We start from the raw sequence: 23526 nt of genomic DNA, 5'->3' as shown, positions 1-23526 counted from the left end.
AAAAAACTTTGTAGAAAAAATACAAGAGAAAGAAATCACAAAATCCCAAAATACTTTATACCAACTTGTCCATCCTAGAAAATCAAGTTCAAACCAAACTAGAAAGAGAAAATCATTCTGGTTTAGTTAAAATAAAATCAGAGCTAAAATTCAGGAACTTGCAGACACTGGCTGTAGAAGGTAAAACCCAGCAGAACTGCAGTTCCCCAAAATAGACAATTCAGGAAATTTGCCAGTACAGCATACAAAATAATTGCTTGAGATTACAATGGAGGGGGGAAAACCACAACATTATGCAATATTTTGAAGAGGAGCTGGAAGCTAAAGTAATGGTTAGAAAGCCCTATAGAAAAGTAGAAGCAGGACTTGAGAAAGCAGAAAACTGAAAAGGTTGTGTTTTATGGAGGACTGCAGAATGCAGCTAAAAGTCTTGATTGATTTTTACAGGAGAGAAAATAATTTTTAAAGATTAAAACAAGAAGAAACCCAAATTGCAGTAGTAGATCTAAGGGTAAAATAAACACAAATGAAACAGCTACTCTGCCTATTCACTGACAACGTACCAGAAAAAAAATGAAGACCAATACATCCTCTCTTCTCATCCAGGTTATTCAAAGACATCAAAGAGGAAAACAAGCAAAGAAGAAAATGTTGCACTAAATCACACAGAAAAAATCAAGAGGGCTGTTGATGGCTTCAGATCATAGCAGCCCATTAGAAACTGAAAAACAGGCCTTGTTAACACCATCTCAGATAAAAGACAAAAGCAGTTTCAGGAATGTGACCATAACAAGTATAATGGTGAAGAAGGTCTGCAGGACTATAGCAGTGACAACAGTCTTTTGTAAGGGAACTGCTGCCCTAATGAAAGGTCAGTTACAGTCAATAGAACAGCTTTCATTGGCTTCAATGGACATGGGGATTATAACCTAAACCAGCAAATTTATATGGACTAAAATTCTGACCCCAGTGAATTAAATAGCAAAAATTCCATTAGGTTCAGTGGAGTCAAGATTTCTACTTAGAGATTTATGTTACTTATAGCTTGATGCCCTTGTGGATTAATAAAACAACATTCATACTCTAACTCTACATATGCCTGCATTTATTCCAATACAATAATACATGGTGGTGATCCCACAAGTTATTGACTTGTCAATTTTTTTCAAACAGAAATAGAAAGTTCTCCCAGACAACTGTTTGTTGTTACAATTCTACCTTGTTAATCTGTTTCCCGTTTTATAATGCTACATGGTTTCAGAAGTTTGGGAAACTTCTCATTTGTTCATCTTCGCTGTGTTTGTTGAACAAATTGCTTGTAGAATACTGACACATATCACTTATCATAAATCAAGTTTCTCTCACAGAGATTATAGTTAAAATGTTCTCTAATCTAACAGCCTGTACACCATCCAGCATCATGGCTCAGCTCTTGGCTCAGCTGACACACACCAACTGGCTAAGCTGCAACAACTTGTGTTTGAATCTGAGCCCTCAAAAATTACAGGTCTAGCTGTACCCTGGCTCAGATACAGTCCCTAATCCTAGCTATGTGTAACAGAGCTCTTCATTAGGATATGTGGCATGAAAAAGTTGAAGTTGAATGTTCTATGTTTCATAGTTATGCATCTAGAACTAACACCCTAGAAAGACCCCTCATGCCCCCGGTTCTACTTCACCACTTGTAAGAATGGGGAAGGTAAGCAGATCCTCTCTTTTTACTTGCCTCTGCATAGAAACATTGCAGGGCTGAATTGTATGTCAAGCAGAGGGCAGTTCATACACTTTCACCAAGCCATGAGACCCTGTATGGGTAGAATGACAAGAAAATTTCCCTGATCTTAAAGCTAGCAGGATACATTTTATGTCAAATCAATATCAGAAATCAAGCAGATTAATAAAATTACTGTTGCATCAGGTTTTAGCACTGTCTGTAGAGCCAGCAAGGGCAATTGACACTCACTGCTCTCTAGAGTACAATGCTGTGCATATGTGCTTCCATTTGGTTGACACTGTTATCATACAGAGGTCTGCAACATCCCTTTTTGATTTCAGAAATACATTTCTTGCTAAGATTGAATGGATATCATATGCTGTAGGAGTATACCTCTTCCATTTAATTGAAAAAAATTAATGACCTTCATTGAAAATCAAGTACTTGATGTTACTCTTCAATGAAGGTCATTAAGAAAGCAGCAAGGAAGGATGAAAGTCAGGACCTCTGAAGGCAGCCATGAATATACTTTTGGACAAATATAGGACAATGTGCCACCATTTGAAAATTAATATATTGCTTGTGAGAACACTGTCACAAGTATATATTGGTATATAATATGTGCTTTTTCATTTTGGAATCCTAATTGAGGTCTAAATTCAGAAACCTGACACAAAAAACATACTTGTTGTCCTCAGCTATTGCTTAGAAAATATCATCCTGTTTCTTCAGGATTTGATTTACAACTATAAGAAATACAGTTCCTCAGGAACAGTGAGCCAGGGCAGTTCATTTCCCATAAAGCAAAGGTCTCTGATGAGTATGTTTGGTAGCACTCCCTCTGATCTACTTTATCTGGTTTCCAGTGGTTAGAATAATCCAGTCTTTCTGAAAATAAACTATTCCACATTCACCTTTTTCATGGCTCCCCTATTTTTCAAGGGATATTACCCCCTCAGTCTGCTTTTAAATCAGTTATATATTCATGATTTCTTTTATGTATGTTCAGTAGAAAAATTCTATTGCTGTACAAAATATTGCTTAGTGGTTTAGCCTACCAGCTGTAGTTGAACTAACTCTTTTAACTTATGCATATCAGTTATAATTTTTTATTCTCTTAATAACCTCAAACACATGAAAAACAAATAGAATGAGTTGATAATTTCTAACAGTAAAATACACTTCACATATTTTTCTATCATGCTGTGGAATAACTCTGCAATGTCAAGTAGCACACAATTAGTAAAACTGTAGGGGAAAAAAAAGAAGTGTTTTGATCCTGAGGAATTTTTATCCTAATCAGATCGAAATTTCAATGCTCTTGTAGTACTTAATATCTTCAATCACCAAAAAAATCAAACTGATTCCAATGTCAGGTTTTGCATTCTGGGATTGAAATAAAATGCTAAAATATACAAATGAATCTCATGTTTGTACAAGTTTATTATCATCACTAAAAAGCAAGATTGAGTCTAAATTAGGCTGATAGAATGTCTGGTGTTCAGCTAATTCTTAAACTAAGCCCGCCTGGCATCCTGATGAGAGTCTAGTGTATCTTATTTTCAAACTATTGCAGAAGTGTTGCTCTGACCACCTGCACAATCTTCCTCTCTGTCCATACTATGGATCAGCAAGGATTTCTGCATTGGAGACTGGCATCCTTATGTCTTTTTGACTGGAGATAGTGGCGATAGAGCAAGATGAGGGAACAGGAGATAAGAAACCAAAAGAAACAGAAGCACAAAAAGAAAACATTGGTTTGATTCATACAAGGAAAAAAGGAGCACAGACTTTGGGTTTAGGCCGTGCCTAGTGTTTGTTTTTCTGTCCTAATGGATCTTAATTTATGTGCACCTAAGCAAGAGTGTGTATGTTTGGTGTCTTTTAGCCATGCTCTGAAATCCTGTTGTGTTTGCGCCTGCAAGTGCTTCTTTGGATTATGAGAGATGCTGGTCTGTCTAGGTTAGTTTCTTTGTCTGCTTTCTGACTAAAGCCAGTTACTTTAGAAGAAGGGGGAAAAACTCTGCAATATGCAAATATGTACACCTTGCACCCTTGTTTTCTACATAATACACTATTAACTCATGATTGGTTCGTTCCTTGAAAGATGAGATTTATACCACTGCTTGCATTTCTGTTTGTGGAGGATGGTTGTTACTATTGTAATATTTGGTATTCTAATTATCCATATAAATATTCAGATATCATTTTAAATCCCAATAGATTTCTAATCTTCCTGATATTTTGTGGCTGTTTTCCAGGTGCATATCATGTGATATCAGACAAATGTTTTTTGTATGTAAGGTATATAAGAGTTTACCATAAGCATCAGATCTTTTGGATAGTAAACAAACCAGAAAACTCTACAAAGCTAAACCTTTAAGCTACTTAAACCACTAGCTGCTGATCCTAATTGCAGTTCTGCCTTCTGTAGCTTAGCAATATACAGTTATTTTGCAAGATGCCTCAGATAGTTTGTATCAATAACTCTTTAACTTAATTCCTGATGCTATTTCATCTTCAAATTAAATCTAATGCAATACTGATTAGTACGTTCCCATTTCAGTTTGTAGGGTCTCCATTGTAAGTCTTCCACAGCTCACAGTCAGTTGAAATTTACACCTAAACCCTTCTCCTATTTTTACATTAAAAATGCATGTAGTACCAACTGTGTAAGTACAGCTACTGCATTAAGGGGCTATAGAGTGAAGGCTGAGCTCTGACTTCTGCTGGGAACTTCTGGTTTCCCAGTTACTTTCTTAATAATCTTCTTTTTTTAATTTTTTTCCAAGTCTCTTTGTGCTCAAAATTTCCAACCCCAAAGATGAATGTATACTTTGATATTATTCTTGTGATAGATTGCAGAAGCACATGATAAATTGCAAAGCCATGGGAATAAAAGGTTTTACTGTGTACCTCCAGCAGCTTCACCTTCATTCTGTCCAGTAAACTATTTCTGTGGTGACTTTTGCTGCATAAAGTAAATGTATGCTATTTTAAAAATGAAGGGGAAAAGTACTTGAGCCACATATCTTTTCACTTTCATTGCTGAGGTTCCCTCCAAAATTATTGAGACCAAAATTGTTCATCACCTTGTAGTCGCTAAGTCAGAAACAATGTTGCTTCATTGAAAATCCAAGGACAGATTAAGGATTTTGTTTGCAGCTTACTAGGCTGTGAAATATTCCATCCTAAAATGTCACTATGTGAAGGTATGAAGAAATTGTTGCAGACCTTTCCAGAGGTTTAGAAACACATTAGTGCTACTGGGTTTTTTCTTTTCTTTTTACTTTTCAAAGGTCTAGACAGTTGACCTTGTGTCTCTGACGGAGACAGTTTTCAAAGCCAGAAGGACTTGAAAACAGTATTAGTAAAATGTGTAGCATATATCAGATATGTGACGGTGTGGCAATAGGATTTATTAGCAGTTGTTTGAAAGAACCCGCATAAATCACTTGTGGCTTTGCCATCCATGAGTGATGTGGACAGTGGTGGATCAATGTTGGTTTTGGTGTCTGATAACTTATAAAGTGAGTGGGCTGGTGTCCGGGACTTTGGCTCAGTGGGCTTTTGGGAATGCCCTGCCAAACATCTGAAGACTTTGTACCCAATGTCCACAGATTGCTAGGTGTTCGTTCTGAGATCATAAAATGCTTACTTATTCAGAAGTTCTTTTATTTTTATATTACAAGGAAGTTTTTTTGGTTAGTGCTAAGCTATTTTTTTACAGCTTGTGGAGAAAAGTGCAAAGTTTTGGTTTATTTCCTTTTCTTTTCTTTTACAAGTCATTTGGTATAAAGGGACAATTTCCTTTAAAAATGTCTAATGTAGTTTACTGCCAAATGTGATGTGGTGATGAATCTTTGTGGTTGATAGAAGGGTAGTTGAACATTCAGTTGTGCCATGCCACCATGCCACTGTGCTGTGGATCCCTTTCCTCTAGAGATTAGGCTGAGAAAACTACTCATTTCACTCAGTCCAAGTACCCAAACAGGGACTTTTATCCCAGAAATGAAAGCATGTTTAAAGGGATACTGTCCCTTGAAGCAGACCATCTTTAACCTATGAAATTCAAAAATAAAATTAATATTGCTGCCAATCTGCTTCTGTGAAACTTCTATCTCTTTTCCTATTCATAGGAGATATAGTTATGTGTAGTCTGCTGATACATTTGGCATGGAAAGGGTTATGTTCTAAAGTCATTAATCTTACATAGGTTGTCATATGATGGACATTAATATTAGTGGAGAGATGGAGGACAGATTTAAGTTTCTTGAGCAAGCAGGGCCAAATTTCTCCTCTGATGTTGCGTTTTAGTAGCTGAGGGCAAAATTTGGATCTGGGATTTCATTTTCCCCTCCAGTTTGAACAGAGAGAGTTCATTAATGATAATGGAAGTTCTGTCTGAAGTTGGTGTTCAAAGCAGGCTTGGGTTTCTAAACGACCATTTCAATATTAGCAGAAGAAAATCATTTTATGGCAGGATTGAAGTTTTAAAAGTCATGGGGAGACAGACAAATCATGAGGGAAAAGAAAAGTTAAGAAAGAGAGAAGAAAACGTAGAGAATCCTAGGTAGACAAATCTACTGTTCATTTTTCAATCCAGTTTGTCATTAAATAAACTTATTTAGTTAGTTTATTTACATCATTTTTATCTATAGAAACAACAGAGAAGTTTTCTGATATGCATGCTGTAAGCTTCCATGGAAGAGTGCATCTAGTGATACATTGAATTATATATTATATTTCTGTCATTACATTCGATCAATACTTACATAATGTTTTAAAATAAACATCCTACCTAACATTATATGTTCTCATTAATAGTTATTGTTAAGCATAATTATAAAATTGTAATTTTAAACAATGAACCATGTTATAACCACCGTGAAAAGGATGGAGGGGTTGAAAAGTGTCTCTGTTGTTCAAGTAGGAGATGATTTGTGCTTAGTGCTGGGAAATACTTTTTTTTTCTGGTTTTGCTGGGGTTTAATAAATTTGTACTGCTGCTGTGAACTGACATCATGTAAACTGATAACATAGAGTTGATGTTAGACAAAACATCTTCCTGGTCTTTATCTGAGATAAGTTGGATCAAATGAAGGTAGAATCTCTAGCAGAGGCTAGGAATTTTCAGAAGGCTGTAGTACCACTCTCCTGGGATTAGGATAGGTTACAAAATCCATTAATGTTTTTCCAAACTATTTTTACTATTTAGAGTTACTTTTCTTCCCTAGCTTGATATGTAGTATGCAAGACTTTTCTCACTGTATTTGGCAAGTGATGACCTTGAGCTACAACCTTCAATCCTAATATGAATCCACATTTTTTTAACAGTTTGACTCAGACCACTTTTATCGTTTGCTTTTCTTCAAAGTGAGGCAGGAAAAGTATTGCTTCGTTTTTAAAGATTCTTAAGCTTTCCAATTTTTCTAAATGTCAATTAAGGCTTTTTAATTTTTTTCTGCAAGGTTGTTGATCCTTATTTTTGCCTAATTTGCCAGGTATTTATGTATGTAACATCCCCGCACGGGAAGATTAAACAGTATTCCATATTGCAGAAGTAAGCAATGAATCAATTGCCACACTTAGCATTTTTAGAGCGACTGTATATGCTTAAAAGAGTTATCCCAGGTGAATGAAGAAGTTAGGTGGGAATTTGGATACCAGTGAGGTACAGTTTTCTTTCATGAATCTGACCTGCTACTTCCTGCATGACTTTGGAATAGATTAATTTATGTTTAGAAGCCAGCAATTATTACTGTCTAATATTCCTATCACGATAGCAGCCAAGTCTCATTCAGTGTTATTGCATTCTACCCAAACCTAAAAAAAGATGTTCTCTGTCCAGCACTCAGGGCTTTCTCCTGTTATACGGTGTGAGTAAAATGCAGCTTCCTAAAGCCTCAGAGAACCAGTATTTTTCTAAACAGATATCATCTTTCTATGTTTCTTAAGAGAACTCTGTTGAGATACAGTGTCACACAGGGGTGGTAAGCAACTGTCTCCAGTGAGGGGAGGTAGAGCAGCGTGAGCCATGGGGACTTTTGTGATGGGAAGGTGGCATTCTTCCTCAGGCAATCTGCTGTGGAGGCCACGCTTTTGGCCTGGTGGGTAGGGAACACGTTTGCACACTGTCCTGGCTTACATCCCCTCCTCCTCACCCTAGCCCCTGTAGTAGATACAAAATCGAAGTGTTTGTGGAGAATAGCATAGATGGCACACTTTTGCTCACTGAATGTCTACAAGTCTCCTATCACCTAGCTCGTAATTCTGTTTAAGTAACAAACATCATTTAACATTGCTAAATATTGCTCAGTACGTTTTTTTCATTGCTAAAATCCAGTTTGTGGATACCTGCTATTTAAAATATCTAACTCACTAATTGCAAAATCTATAGAAAAGTCCTTACAACATCAAAGACTCACTTGATCCTTGGAGCTGTTATAAATGAAAAACTGTCTCTGTTACAAGCAAATAAGGCACTTAATGCACTCTTTCTGGCTGTGATGCTATTTTTCCTGTGGGTTTTGAAAATGACCTTCCTGTAAGCATCAAGGACTGTAACTTTTCAGATAAAGAAACTTGTTCTTGTTTTAAGTCTATGCCAGGTTCATTCCCCTATAGCCCACAGTTTTCAAAAGCAGAAGAAAAAGTAATCCAGAATTAAAAAAAAATAAAAAACCCCTCTGTTTCCAGAACGAAGTTACCCTGTCAGCTTGCCTTGGGCCTTAGGTGGAGAAGTGGAGATTAAAGAGTCAGTATTCCTTTTCATGTTTCGTCTGCCAGTTTTGTGAATGTAGAAAGAGTACTTGTGGCTGCAGCTAAGTATCCGACTATGGTATTAAGTATGACATTTTCATCCTCATGCAGTAAATTAAAAATATTCTTATAAGTTTATCACAAGGGGAATTCAGTATCAATACCATCCAGTCATTGATAAAGGTATTTCAAGGAGAAGGGTGAATAGCACAGCAGATGTAACCTCAATATTTTCACCAGTTATAAAGAGTCTCTTTGTGAAGCTGTGTGAATATGTAAGATGATCTCATCATTTCCTATTTACTCAATACTTACCTGAATACGCAATATAGTGTAGCTTTTAAATGCATATGCACATGAGTAAAATGTCCTTTTGTAAGAGACTTTGCTAAAAGACTGCTTTTGATACACAATTTCTTCATCTCCTCTTCAAACTGAATTAAGCTACTTCCTTCTTTTAAAACACAACTCACTATTTAGAAGCTTTGGCTTTGATTTCTCAGAACAGCCTTACAGGAAGAAACTATGTTCTTTTTCTTTTTGTAACCATATTTCTGAAGACAAACTTGTACTGATTTATTTTGATTTTCTAACAGAAATAGGTTCCTGCAAAGAACACTGACTGTTTCTTCTTCTCCCCCCTCCTTCACTCCACTGCTACAAGAATATTGCTGTGCGCAAAGCTACCAAGGAAAACTGAAATCCCTCTGTTGGGAACTGTGTACATAGCAATATATTCATACTTTGAAAAATAAGTGAGGGGTTTTTTTTAGTTCTTAGCATGACATACTGTGCATTTCTTGCATGCTAACCACTGAATTCAAATTGAGTAACTAGTTTCAGCAAATTTTAGTCGAGTTTAGCATCCACCATTTTAGGGAATATATCTGTGCAGCTAACATAAAGGTCACTAGTTTTAAAACAATAACCCTCAGTTATTCCCTTTGATTAAAAAGTTTAGATATATATGTGTATATATGTAATTATATAACCCAATCCTGCATAATCCCGTGTAACTTCAGTCACATGAGCCATCCCACTGATGTGGTCACAAGTCTCGCCTTCCCCTACACTACATTGTCTGCCAGACTGAGTACTCCATGTGTAATACAAATAGAAATTTAAAACTCTTTACATTTCTCAGTGTACAAAAATACAGAGCTGAACCCTGATTCTCAATAAGGGATTTGTCTTAAGTACAGTCTGAATAAGTACAGGATGTAGCCCACATGGCATTACTTTTTCAGAAGTTTAAGCTAAGCTGAAACGCGTGGTCTGCTGCTAGTAACAAAACACAACTTCACAAGCAGAGCTTAGGGTAGACTAATTCTTTACTTTCATTTCTTCTCAAAATCAGTAACTTTATTAATGGACTCCCTGTACCTGCAAACTGAAGATTCTCAAAATGAAACTGGGCTTTACTCAGTAACACTAGGTTATCAGTAAACCAGATAGATTCCCCTTCCTGACATGTCCTTCTAGTTGCTTGTTTTCTCAAAATTCTCATCTAATTTCTAAGTTTCAGCTTGGCAATGTCAACAGTTAAAAAATACCGTGAATTAGGAAATATTTCAAATTTTTTTTCATTCATTCTCTTTCATCACATTGAGAAATTTCTTCCCAAGCTATAGTATGAGCTTTCAGAACTGGCTTGGGGGTGCCTGGTGCACTCTCAAAGGATGTAAGAACCAGATTTAGCAGCACAGCACAGCTGGCCTGCCAGAGAATCTCTTTACAGAGAGAATTTTTATATTGAATCGTGGGACTTCCTTCAGAGCGTGGTCCACGAATCTCTCATATGCAATGTGCTTTAGACAGATGCAGGAAGGAAAATCCTGTGTATGTGGTAATACATCTGAGGTGGCCAAACAGAGAGTGGGAATTTGCAGGTAGATTAACTTTATGGAAAGCTCATTTTCAAGACAGTATTTCAGATATTCTGTGGATGTATAGTAATTTGGGAGCCTGAACTCTGACTGTAGATGGTTTGTATGCAACTCTGATGCTCTGAATTCTCTTTCCTGAAAAAGCAATCACCTTTTCCTTCAGAAATAACTTATAAGGTTTTAATTTCCCCCTTTTTTCCATAGTTCTGAAATGAATGCTCTGTATAGCTCATGACATAGACTTTTCCAGTGGTGCAACAATCAATACAAAAGGTACTGAAGGAGGAAGGACTTACCTAGGATGAAATGGACTGAAAGAGCTGGAGGATCTGGGTCCTCGTAGCTATCACTATGCAGAATTGCCGTGCGCTCTTCAGACACTGGCTAGTGGCTCACCTGGTACCTTGACTTTCAAATGTGCTTGTGGGCAATTGTGAGGATTCATCCTTTGGTATTTGTATAGCATGGAAAACTCCTCAGATAAAAACTGTTGTAAAGAAGACAACAGTATAATTAGTAGATACAAGTTCAGATAGATTTTACTGGTTTCTGCACACACCTGTGGGTGTTCAGGTTTCCAGAAAGGAGACGATATCACTCCAGACTTCCAGGCCTATCAGTTTTACTGTCAGCTGTAAGCAGAGTATTTTGAATATCCAATTTTACTGAAATGGAAAAGTCTACAGTAATCAAAACTTTCAGCAGTACTTTTCTTCCCTTATTCTTCATAACTGATAAAGTTGGGCTAATTTATGTGAGATTGTTTTCTAAAGTGGCATACAACATTGGCTTGACAGAAATGCTGGCTAGTCAGTTGTTTATATTTTATCTTTATTCTGCTGTGTAATGAGGTTTTGAAGCCAATGAATTATCATAGCAGAATATTTAGAGCTTGGAATACAAAAGTAAAAATGTAGGAAAACTTATGGATCTCTGCTAGAAACACACCTAATTAACTAGCAGTTGCTGAAAAACAACAGGACCCGGATCACAAATATTTGTTCATATTACAGCTGAACCTAACTTGCACTTTACATTCACTTTACATTGCACTTTTTTACATGCATTTTTTTATTCAGTAGTTGAAAAATTGGAGTGGGGATTGGGGGATCCCTCCAAGATAAGAAAGCATCTGTGTTTGTATCTCTGCCTTTGTAAATATCTTTTTCTGTAGATACCTGTTGTACACGGATTTAGCTATAGGTACATTCATATGTATAATTAGGGATATAGACATTTGGTTAACTTGAAAGCTCCAAAGTGTCATTTGTCACATTTATGGTAGGAACTTTAACTGCCTTAAATACTTATTCTTTCCAAAGTGACTTTTTTCTTTTCCCTCTACAAAAAAAAAAAAATGAAAATGTACTTCATGAAACTATTGTATATGAAGCACTTATTAGCCGTAATTAAATGGACAATATGAATTTACTACGTCTTTAGGACTCTGGCTTGTTCTGGTTTAGAGCAAGATGATTAATGCAAATACATATTACTTGAGATAACCATTTAGCAGCTAATTTAGCCAAATTTATTACAGCAGTTAGAGGTTTTTCATTTTAGCAGACGGAGACAAGGACATGACAAAAGCAGAAGGTGTATATGAATGCACACTGCCCTCTAGTGCACAAAGCTTAATGGATTAGTACGGAATGTAGGGGAGAGTAAGTGCTCTAGTAACAATAGTACCCAGATTTTGTATAGTTTAGGTTTATCTTTGAAACCATGCTGCTCCCTTCCACTGAAAGATCTGCATTTCATCCCCTTCTCCTGTCACTGAAGCATCAGATACAAACCAAATCCGTTTCAACTTTGCAATATTTTGGCTGAAGTATTACTTTAAACATCTGTATTTTTAAGCCTTCTTGCTGTGAGCATTTAATAGCACCGTTTCACATTACTGATTGCTTTTACTTGTTTCTCTGTTTCCTAGCGTATTTCAAACAGCGGAGAGAGCCATCACTCTTTGGCTCTAGCCAAGCCATTCTGTGCCTCCCTTAGGCCTCTTTCACAGTCTGTTGGTGGATTTACTTTGCTCTGGTAGAAAGTAAATTCTCCCAAGACTTTCCCCCCACTGACCAGTGGAGATTTGGTTCATCTGAGAACTGTAAATTCTGTTTGACAAGATCAAAGAAACAGATGTGTAAGTTCAGTGGTTGATATCGCCTGCAATAAGGAGAAATGATCAAAGCAGCAGGGGTAGAGTATCTTCCCAAACCTTTCAAATATCCAGAATCTCAAAGAGGTCTACCTAGGAGCTATGAATAAATCACATATAAATTTGCCTCTTTTTTTTCCTTTTCTTTTTTTGCAGTTTGACATTGAGTGCATTGAAAATGTCCACACAGCAATAAGTATTCTGTGAACCAAAGAGATTTGTAGTTCTTTTTCTTTTCTTCTTCCACTAGAGTTTCCAAAAACAGATTAAAATTATACTTTGAAAACTTCTAAAACATGCAGCTAGTAATACTGAACTTCAGATCCTGTTTGTCATCTCACTGGCGTGCTGCATTAAACCTAAAGGAAGCCAAGGATCTTCTGCTTATACTTGTGGCATGTTGTACAATGACGAACATTTTACCACAGTTCTAACATGCACTATATCTTGCTTCTGTTTTGTTTGTATTTTTTTGCCAGTGCTGAATAAGGGTCAATGTGTAACAAAGTATTACCGCTGGATGCAGAAGAATGGAGGTTATATCTGGATACAGTCTAGTGCAACCATAGCTGTCAATGCCAAGAACGCGAGTGAGAAGAATATCATCTGGGTCAATTACCTTCTTAGGTAGGTTTTCCAGTCACTTCTCTCACTTGAACTGCTGTGTCTGTTCCTTGTCTTTGTTGGTGAGAGTTTTAGGGAAAAAACAGTTACCTACTGGAGAAAGCTAAGGAGAAGAACTTTTCAGATGGTCCACCTCAAAAACAGTGCCATTTGGTTATATTTATTGAGACATCTGTCATGTCTCAGTACACTGAAATATTCTCGAATTATTACGCTGCCTTAGTCTTCAGATAAACCCTCCACCACTTTACTGCATGCCTCCACTGCCCTGAAATCTACTCAACCCGAGCTCAGAGTTAAAAATTATCCGCACCAACATTTAGTAGTTGTGTTATAAAATCTGGTGTGAAGTCCTGGGCACTGGTTTATTTGGTTATTGAAAATGCATGGAAGCAAACTTCTGGAGTGCTACAAAAAAAGGTCTTTCTGAAAGGTGTTTGCCAGTTCACTCGAGAGAGAGGAATTTTCTCAGAGGAAAAGCCTAGAACTAATATGTTGCTCCTGTAACCATCAGTATTCACACTGGAAAATGCAAAATAGGATTTAAAAATAAAAGTGGCAATGAAAACTATTTTAAACTATTTTAAACAGAAATAGCAGTAATATATTGAATGAAAGGCTTCTCCCTGAGAAATTCTGTTTTACCAAAGCCCAGGTATTTTTAAAGGACTGGTTTCTGAGCTCAAGGGAATACCAACAGTCACTGAGAGACAGTGAAATATAAACCTGACAGTTCTCATCTGAAAATACCTTTCAACACATTCTGTTTTGTGAAAATGTTCAGTAAGATTGGGGGATTTTCTGTTTCACTCCAGAGCAGAACAAACAGACAAATAAAATTTGAAACCTTGAGATTGTCGTGAAATGCAATTGTCGTTTTCTGGCCTGTTCTCCTTTTAAGTTGCTTGTCATGGTTTGTTACATTCCTTTGATGCCGTGAGAGTTCAAAGTGATGTCTAGGGGTTAGATTGTGACTTATTATGCCAAGTCCAGCAAGCCCTGAAGAGACTGTGCCTGCCTGAACTCACATGTTGAAATACTTTTGATTCCCGTTTTGGGGAAGAGGAGGAAGCAACCCCTGGCAGGAGAGCATTGAGGGATACTGTGAGAAACCATCCCCAGCAGTGGAGTGTTCATTGCGGTTTGCATGTTTCTGTCCTGCTGTGATTGAGCATGGGCATTTCTGAATATATCCTTATCCTGCTACTTTTTTGTCTCTTTTTGCAAGAGTGAGGCAGAATGCAGCATTTCAAGCGGTCAGCTTGAGCCTGCCAATTCTGAACTGGAAGTACAGCTTCACTGCCTCAGTCCTAAGAGGGCTTCAAAATGCCCAGAAATGTGCTCATATTCTAGCTGGAAAAGTGGTCCATAGGAATTATGAACAGTTGCCACTGTCCCCTTTGCTGCTTTCCAGACAACAGGTGAACCTAGCCCACAAACATCCCACAAAAATATTTTCTCTACCAACAGAATATACCTAACAAAAAAAGAAAAGCAGTGTGGTCTTCCCCAAGTCTTCTCCCAGAACTTGATTTTTCTTCTGCTGCATTCCCCTCACTGGTCTATTAGAGAAAGATTAACTTCTCCGCCGAATTTGTATTTTTAATTTAGATTTCTCCTAGTACTGGAATCCATGAAAGATCCAAATATCTAAATAATATTTTAATGACAGATCAAGGCATAATTAGGTCTACTCTTAGCAGGAGTACTGGTCTGTATACATTTCCATGCATTAGAAAGTATGATTCAGCTGTCTGTAAAAGGATAGACTAATTATAGTGACAGGGAGGATTAATGCTGTTCTTGTTCTAGCAACTTGTTATTCACAGTGTGAAAGCCCTCGAACATCTCGTGCTTGGAGGGGGCAAATTTGGGGACTGCCCTGGGATGCAACAGAATAAAGTCACTTTGTCAGGACAAAACCATAAAAATGATAATCGTAAGAATGGCATTTCAATGTGAACTGTGTGAACTCTGAATTTTCACAGTACAGTGTAATAGGCTGAATATGGGCACACTGTCATTGTGATAGTGTGTCAGTCACCCCCAGTGCTGCCTCATATTGTTCTACGCAGGACTGCGGATTTTCTGCTCTATCACCATGCTGGAATTTGAACTGCATAGAAATGCTCACCTATTCAAACATGCTTAAAGACTTTGTTTGTTTTCAACATTCCTATGCCACGTATGTCTAGCTGTGTCTGTTCCCCTGCCTTGCATGGATTTGGGAAAGGAACACATTTTAAAAGGTACAAGCAGAGAAAAAGCATAGGGTTGGGGTTTGGGGTTTTTTTTCACTTTCTCTGGTAGTGTTGCTTTTTTACATTGCAGTCATGTTCATTGCTAACAAGTCACAGGTGAGCACCACATGAGCAGATGAAGATATGATTATAATGGGTGTGTTGACAGTTCTTTATCCCTAACATATGCATCTTAACATGCACATGTGCATCTGTCATATAGTTAGAGTGGTTGCTTTAGTTTCTTGGTGATGTGGATGCATGTGTGCAGTGTTTAAAAAATATATAACCCTTTTTATCTATTTTTTGGCCAAATTCTTTTGAGCAGTAGTCATTTTCTGTACCCCTAACTGAGCACCTTCTTACTAACTTTATGTATGGTCTGCTTGATTAAAGTGTGGAAAACAGGAATGTTGAGTGAAACAGGTATTGAAAGGGCTCTGGCAAGGTTGATTGAGAACATTGTTACAGAGATAACTCTAATAGACATTGCCGGTGGGAAAGAAACAGATTGGAAAAGTTAAAACACCCTCTCTGTCCTTCCAGGCACAGTAATGGGATCGAATTCGAGATATTTTGTTGTTGGATGATTACACAGTATAGCTTTACTGTTAGATTTCACACAAGCCCTGGTGTCCCAGTTCAGTAAGAATGCTTTGATAGCTCTAAAACTTCACTAGAATCAAACGAGTTTTAGTACCTGGTCAATATAAGTATTTGACAGCAGTATTAAAATAAACCTTCATAAAATCCCTGCTGTGAAGCTCTGAGGAGCCAAAAATGTACGTTTCTGTGTTTTCTCTGCTATTCTTCCTATTTATGTTCTTTGTTCCTGAACTTTGATATGAAAAGAGGGAGAAAACCATGAAACTGCAAATCATCCAATTGTGTTTATATTTGCTGTCTCCTCTTCAGTAACCCAGAATACAAGGACACTCCAATGGATATTGCACAACTTCCTCATCTGCCAGAGAAAACCTCAGAATCCTCAGAGACCTCTGACTCTGAATCGGACTCAAAGGACAACTCAGGTAACACACATGGTGTGCCTTTACACCCACAAAAGGTTCATTTGACAGCCATGTGGTTGGCTTTCCAGTTGCTTTTGCTTTGCAAGGATTGTTCCATTACAACAAAACAAACAAACAAACAAAAATTTCCTGTAAAATTAAATTGAAAAAACACTAGCAAAATCTTTTAATGAACTCAGCAGTTCCACAGTATCTCCATTTCCTCAGTATTTTTCTTCACTCTGTTCATGCATCCTTGCCTATGTTGCACTGAATATTTGATTTCCCAGCTAAGCTTCATGAACAGGTGTTGTGCCTTGTGTAGAGGACTTGGGGTTGTAACTGTTGAATATAGTTCTAGTTCTCGTCTTTCCAGAGTAGGTATACATTCTGAAGATAAATCTCTACTGTCAATCTTTACGACCCTTTTTCCTGTGTAAAATCATTTTTGAGGAGTCTCACTAGGGGGCAGTGAAGATTGCAAAATTTGAGGGTTTTCTTGGGTTAAAATAATTATGTTTTATTAGAAGGTATGGGTTCAAGCACTTGTTTCTAAGCTCTTTAAGTCTGGGACTTCAGCTGTGTTTTAAAAAGCTAAATGTACTTGTCAAACTCAGTATGTAAATTAGTCCTGCAGATGGTCCAATGCACAGATGGTTCACACATTCGCCATTAGTTTTAAAAGTGGTTACCTAGGCACAGGTACAGATCATCTGGCTTTGAAAGGAGCATGGTTTCCTGTGGCCCAAGAACTAAGGATGTTACTCTTCTATAGTATGTGATACATATATCTGATTTTTCTCTCGTGTCTATGATAACAACCAAAAAAAATCTCGAGAAAATGGATCACAGTGACATAAATCAATCAAAAGCAAGGGGAGGATCAGGCCTTAATGTTATATTATATGATATGGCTGTTCTCTTTCATCCTCTGCCTTTATTGGTTCTGCTTTGACGGCTTGGTTTGATGGTTTAAGTCAACATTAGGCACACATAGAGGCTTGTTGCCCACCTTCACTGGGAATCTCTTCATCCGTTCCCGGTGCTTCCTTTATGCTATCTTGTTCCTAAATAGCCAAATAACACACGTGGAGAACAGTTTGCATTTCCCATGTGCATTGTAAGTGTCTCCAGGTGAGAAGTGCATGTGCATTCATGACTCCTAAGGCTGATGCAGAACAAGAGAGCATTCTGCAAAGGTGCACAGATGTATACCTCTCAGAAAGAGATGTCTGGGAGTCTTGGAAGACAGCAGAGGCAGGAGGTTGCTTCCTACAGAACAATTAATAGAAATGCCAAAGGACCTGAAATCACAACAGCACCTTGGATGAAATCAACAAGTTCAGTTCAAGCTGCGATAAAATCCCAGGCAAACTTTGTGCAGCTTTGGACTACCTCACCCTAAGCCCACTCCTGACCAGCTAGAAACCATGGCCCTCAAAGAAAGCATCTTCAAAAAAAAGAAAAAAAAAAAATGTAGAAGAAATTCAGCCCTAGGTGGAACAAAAAGCTGGATGAGATTTAGGGGGTTGTGGCTGTTACTTTGCTTCTGTGGGTTTATTTTTCAAAAGGGAGGGTCTTTCTGCTGCTGGTGACTCAAGCAAAAGTTCCACTAAGTGACTTGTGAAGTGCATTGCCCTGAATCCTCAGGCAGCTTCCCTGTCAAGCCCACCTTCTCCAGCACTTCTGGGAAACTGTTTGGTATTGACATGGCTCCAGGAGTAACCAATTTTTAGAGGAAAACTGGCCCTTTCCCTCTCCCCCTAAAACGAGCATACTGAAAAGGGTAATACTTGGCTCTGATGAGTGAAAAAACATCTTTTATTTCCCAACAAAAGATTTCTGGCTGGTCTGTAAAAGACGAGGTCTCCTGAAGCCTTTCATGATCCTTTCAAACATAGTGTGATAATGGAGCGTATTCAGTCTCAAAGCTGCTTTGGCTATCTGAGTCCAGTGGGCTAGAGTGTTTATTTCATCCGTATTAGAATTAGGTAAAAATCTAAAACACAACTAAATTAATTCAAGCAAGAAGAGTGACAGCTTCTCAGTGCTGTAGCTGGCCTATTTTCAATGGCCCTTAGATGATTTGGATCAATCAAGAATTTAATTCGCTGCCTGAATTTTTTTCTGGGTGGTTTTTTTTTTTTTTTTATTTGTTGCCCTTCAGGGGAATATGAGAAAACAGTCTAGCAGTGTAACAAAATTGTTTTAACTGGTTTATCGATTCAGATTTATACACGTATGGCCTGCTTCTCCTCTCACACAGGAGGAGATCAGCAGTAATTCCACTGAAGTCAGAGACACCATGCCATTTTGAAAGTGGCAATGGTGAGATGAGAGGACTGGAGTCTTCATTAGTAAATAGTGCTACACCTGGATGCCTGCCCACTGTAAGAGAACATAGATGTGAAGGAACAGCCACCAGAACATAACAGTCATGATGGGATTGTTCACTGACTTCACTTTGGATGACACAGCCGCTGTGCTCACAGTTGTCAAAATGATTCTTGTCCAATGACCAGATGAAAAGGCCCCCCTCAATCAAGGTGCAGGCCATGTAGTATAGGCTTTTAGTGCCTTAACAGTCCTGAGTCAGAGAGATTCATGGTGATCAAAACTCTCCCAACACAATGTTGCAAAAAATTGTGGCTCTACAGAAGAGAAAGCCTTTTGCCAAAAGAGTTTACTGCAATCAAACGTCATTGGTAGGTGGAAATCTGGGCTTGCGTTATAATACTATGTTTCTGTTGCTAATGGTTTGTTTCACTTTCCTTTTGCTCCAGAGGACAATGAGAACTCAAAGTCAGATGAGAAAGGAAACCAGTCAGAAAACAGTGAAGACCCTGAATCCGACAGGAAAAAGTCAGGAAATCAGTCGGATAACGAAATGAACTGTAATGATGATGGGAACAGCTCCAGCAACCAGGACAGCAGGGACAGTGATGACAGCTTTGAAAACTCTGACTTCGAGAATCAAAAGGCCCCTGAGGACAGTTTTGGCACTCTTGGCTCTATGCAGATCAAGGTGGAGCGCTATGTTGAGAGTGAGTCAGACTTGCGGTTGCAGAACTGTGAATCACTAACCTCGGACAGTGCCAAGGACTCAGACAGTGCAGGGGAAGTAAATGCCCAGTCTTCCAGCAAACATCAAAAGAGGAAGAAGAGGAGAAAAAAGCAAAAGGGAGGCAGCATGATCCGGAGAAGGCTGTCAAGCACCTCAAGTCCAAATGGACTTGACTCAGCTTTGGTGGACCAGCCCCAGCTGCTCTCGTCACCAAACAGTGCCTCAGTGCTCAAAATTAAAACAGAAATCTCAGAACCTATCAATTTTGATAATGATAGCAGTATTTGGAATTACCCACCCAACAGGGAAATCTCAAGGAATGAATCACCCTACAGTATGACCAAGCCCCCCAGCTCCGAGCACTTCCCTTCCCCCCAAGCCAGCAGTAGTTTACATGTCTCCATTCCAGACTCCGTTCTCACCCCGCCGGGGACTGAAAATACTGCCAGCCGTAAAACTCAGTTCAGCACCTCATCCAACTCGGCCTTGGCTCCTGTGTCCTCTGACCCTTTGTCACCCCCACTTTCAGCATCTCCACGGGACAAACATCCAGGAGGTCCCACAACTTCCAACTCTTTGTTGTACACTGGGGATCTGGAAGCCCTTCAGAGGTTACAAGCAGGCAATGTGGTGCTTCCTTTGGTTCACAGGGTAACGGGAACCCTTGCTGCGACCAGCACTGCTGCTCAGAGGGTCTACACCACTGGCACTATTCGCTATGCTCCAGCTGAAGTTACTTTAGCCATGCAGGGCAACCTCCTCCCCAACACCCATGCTGTTAACTTTGTTGATGTTAACAGCCCCAGCTTTGGGCTGGATCCTAAAACACCGATGGAAATGCTCTACCACCACGTTCACCGACTCAATATGTCGGGACCGTTTGGAAGTGCTGTGAGCGGGGCCAGTCTGACCCAAATGCCTGCAGGGAATGTGTTCACAACTGCCGAAGGACTTTTTTCCACTCTTCCATTTCCTGTGTACAGCAACGGCATTCACACTACACAGACTCTGGAACGGAAAGAGGATTGAAATATGACCACATACTGTGTTCAGTGTTATACTCTGAGGCATAGACTATGTTTTAATTTAGACCTTTAATTCTAGCACTTTGAATTTGAGCAGGTCAGCTTATTCTCTCAATATGATGGTCCCCATTTCATTCCCTTTCTCTTTAACTTGACTTATTCTTTAATGTAAAGATATTTTTTTATTTTTGCCTTCAGAGAGTCGAAGTACCAGTTGCCTGCCATTTTGTCTTCTTCTAAGATGTGTGTTTTTTTCCTTTGCATCTTTATTAAGATGCCTTTAATATGTGTATGCCTCTGCCATAGAATACTCAGTGTTGTGGTAAAGAGATTTTAAAGTGACAACCATTGGTTTTACTTCAAAATGGTCTTGATATGATCAAGATTAAAAGAGACAAGCATAAACAATGTGCCCTGTTTGACTAAGTCAAATGAAAAGGGGGTTTTGTTCCTAATTCCTTTAAAAATAGGGGATAGTATTTTAGAATTTTATGCAGAGTTTAATTCTCTTTTTATGGTTAAGATTTTCTTACTTGCACATAAAATAATTTGGGTTCTTAAAAAGTTAATTTCTGGCCTGTGACTAGAATGTTAAAAAGTTGGACTAAATGTTAATTACTGAAACTTTAACTTAATTTCTAAAACCATGGTGCTATCATTTATTAATCTGTAATGTCTTCATACAATATGCAGCTTGTGGGCTGGGTTTTTTGGAAAGAATGTGTTCCGTACCGGTTTATAGTCGGGTGCTGCAGTCTCCTTGGTTAGTTAAGACAAAAGCCCTCATTAACATTTGCTGCAGGACTTAAAATTTTTTACCTCCAAACTAACAAGCATAGCCTCACATCAAATTTAAATGGGTCAGGAAGCCTTTTTCAAAAAGTGCTTAAAAACAAAAAAATCAATTTAATTGACGCGAGGAGCAGTTTCTTAGGTGCATATTGTTTTGCTTTATTTTTTTCTCAGTGTAACTGAGGCTAATTTTACAACATCAAATAACACTTCAGAGTAAAAAAAAACCAGAAGAACTATTTAACATGTTTTGTTTGTTTTTCATTTAATATTATAGAGGGAAGGTTGTAAATTTCTTTTTTTTCCTTTGATTTGGATATTTTTTGGTTGTTTTTTCCTTATTTCTAGTGTTGAAACCAATATGTTTTAAAACTAAAGAATGGGTTAATAAGCTTGAAATAGATAACTACAACTGAAAACTGCACATTAAGTAAAAGAAAAGAAATCTCCTATTTTGTCTTTGTTGCCAGAAATCACAGTGTAGTGTCAAACACTCCAAATGACTGTCAAATATAAATTCTTCTTCCACTCCATCTTTGGCAGCTGTTTGTTAAGGCATCTAATAACAGATGTGAGAACTGTAATGTGTACAATGTGTAAGTGTCCTTGGCTGTCAGTCCCATTGCAGTTTCAATGTGTGTTACTATATGCAGTATATACTAAGCTAATGTAGTTGTTTTGTCCTTTGTCTTCTCTGTGCTTTATCTCTAGTCCGGAGTGGTAAAGTCCCATTCCTGCAGTCCTAGTGAACCAGTGATTCTTGGGGGTTAGTGGTTTTTGTGTGGTGGCCTTCCTCTGTAATGTCACCTTATGCTGCTTCCACTGTCTGTATACCTTTTAATTTCTGCTGTTGCTTTGCTGTTGTGTATTCTCAAACCTCTCTCTCCCCCTTCCTCTCTCCGGTCCCCTCCACACGTTTCCCCTCTCTCTTTCTCTCGCTCTCTCGTTCTCTCTTCTTCACTCTCAGAGATAAAAGACTCTTAACTAGCTCAAGGTTAATGGAGCCATTTTTCCCACAGAGGAATTCTGGGTATGACTTACTCTTCCAGTGTACCCCACAATGCACTACAGAGTAATGCTCAGAGATATTAAGCAAATTGACGCCATATAGCCTCAGTTGTTAACATTCCCAGAGTCCCTTGTGCTCGAACTGTATGCAGAGGGTGCATTTCTTTGGTTTTCTCCCGGGTAGGCTGGCGGAGTAATACGTAGAGCAATTACAGTGAGATAGGAAATGCTTTCAAAGGTTGTCCAGCATTGTCTAAAAGGAAACTGAGCTTAGAATTGTCATATATATTTGCTTATGTGTGCAATGCTAATATATTAACTCAGCTGTCCTTTGAATTTTTGATCACTCACTGCATTGAGTCGATTCCTGCGGTAGCTTTGAATTTGAGAAGTAGGTCTGAGCCACAGCGGAGTAATAGCAAAAAAGGAATTGGATGCCACAAAATTAATTAATGAGCTTGTTTTTAAAGGTTCCATTGGAAGGATTTAAGTAGGTCTAAAAACGGCGAGAAAGCTGACTGGGAAATTCAAAGTTTAATTTTGGAAGCTCTGCTCTAGCTTTGGAACAATCAAAGGAGTGCACCTATCAGCTACAAAGAACAGCTAGACAGCTGTTGTTGTTTTGGTTTTTTTTTTATAAATGTTTCTGTGTTGTGTCAAAATGATTTCTGGTGATTTAAACTAACAGATAATCACAGCTGCTGTCTAAATCCATAGTGTTTAAAATTACAAAATGAAAAAAAAACTTCATTACCTGTGAAGACTGTGTCTGTGTTTTTAACTATTTCTTGTACAAATATATGAAATCTTTTATGAGGAGACTGGTGCCAAGTAGCTGAATAATGGGGAAAGGGATTCTGTTCGTATAAATCTTAGCAGTGTTACCAACTCTACAATATAAAAAAAAATTAAAATGTTAAAAAGTGACAGCTATGGTACATTTATTTTGTGTTAAGCTAACCGAATCTAACTTCTTGAGTGCCTGGCTTATTTGAAACATTTTTTTCATTGATCATTGATAATGCTGCAAATCAGAAATGTACATACTTCATTTACAACAGGGTTCTTTTTATACTTTTGTAGATTCTCATACATGTCATACATGGTTGTCTTTATGTAACTTAATTTTTTTTCATCCCGCAGGTGCCATTTTCATAATAAACTTCTCTTGGATTTGTTACTATCTGGCATCATTTCTTTTACATATAACCATCCTGACTAATGAATGCTGGTAGTATTTGTT

At 38.1% G+C, this 23526-nt stretch overlaps 1 protein-coding gene across 2 annotated transcripts in view; it reads left to right on the top strand.

Annotated features, from left to right (window-relative positions):
* The window catches only part of NPAS3 (neuronal PAS domain protein 3), a 622472-nt gene extending 601724 nt beyond the window's left edge, over positions 1 to 20748 (top strand). For both annotated transcript variants that reach the window (XM_049825779.1, XM_049825780.1), the window contains 3 exons: positions 13000 to 13147; positions 16300 to 16415; positions 19178 to 20748. In XM_049825779.1, coding sequence (XP_049681736.1) covers positions 13000 to 13147; positions 16300 to 16415; positions 19178 to 20487 — 1574 coding nt within the window. In that variant the 3' untranslated portion in view covers positions 20488 to 20748. The remainder of the gene's footprint in view (positions 1 to 12999; positions 13148 to 16299; positions 16416 to 19177) is intronic.
* The last annotated feature ends 2778 nt before the right edge of the window (positions 20749 to 23526 follow it).

The sequence above is a fragment of the Accipiter gentilis genome, chromosome 22 (genome assembly GCF_929443795.1).
Source record: "Accipiter gentilis chromosome 22, bAccGen1.1, whole genome shotgun sequence".
NCBI classification, from domain to species: Eukaryota; Metazoa; Chordata; class Aves; order Accipitriformes; family Accipitridae; genus Astur; species Astur gentilis.
This window is presented reverse-complemented; position numbering and strand designations above follow the sequence as displayed.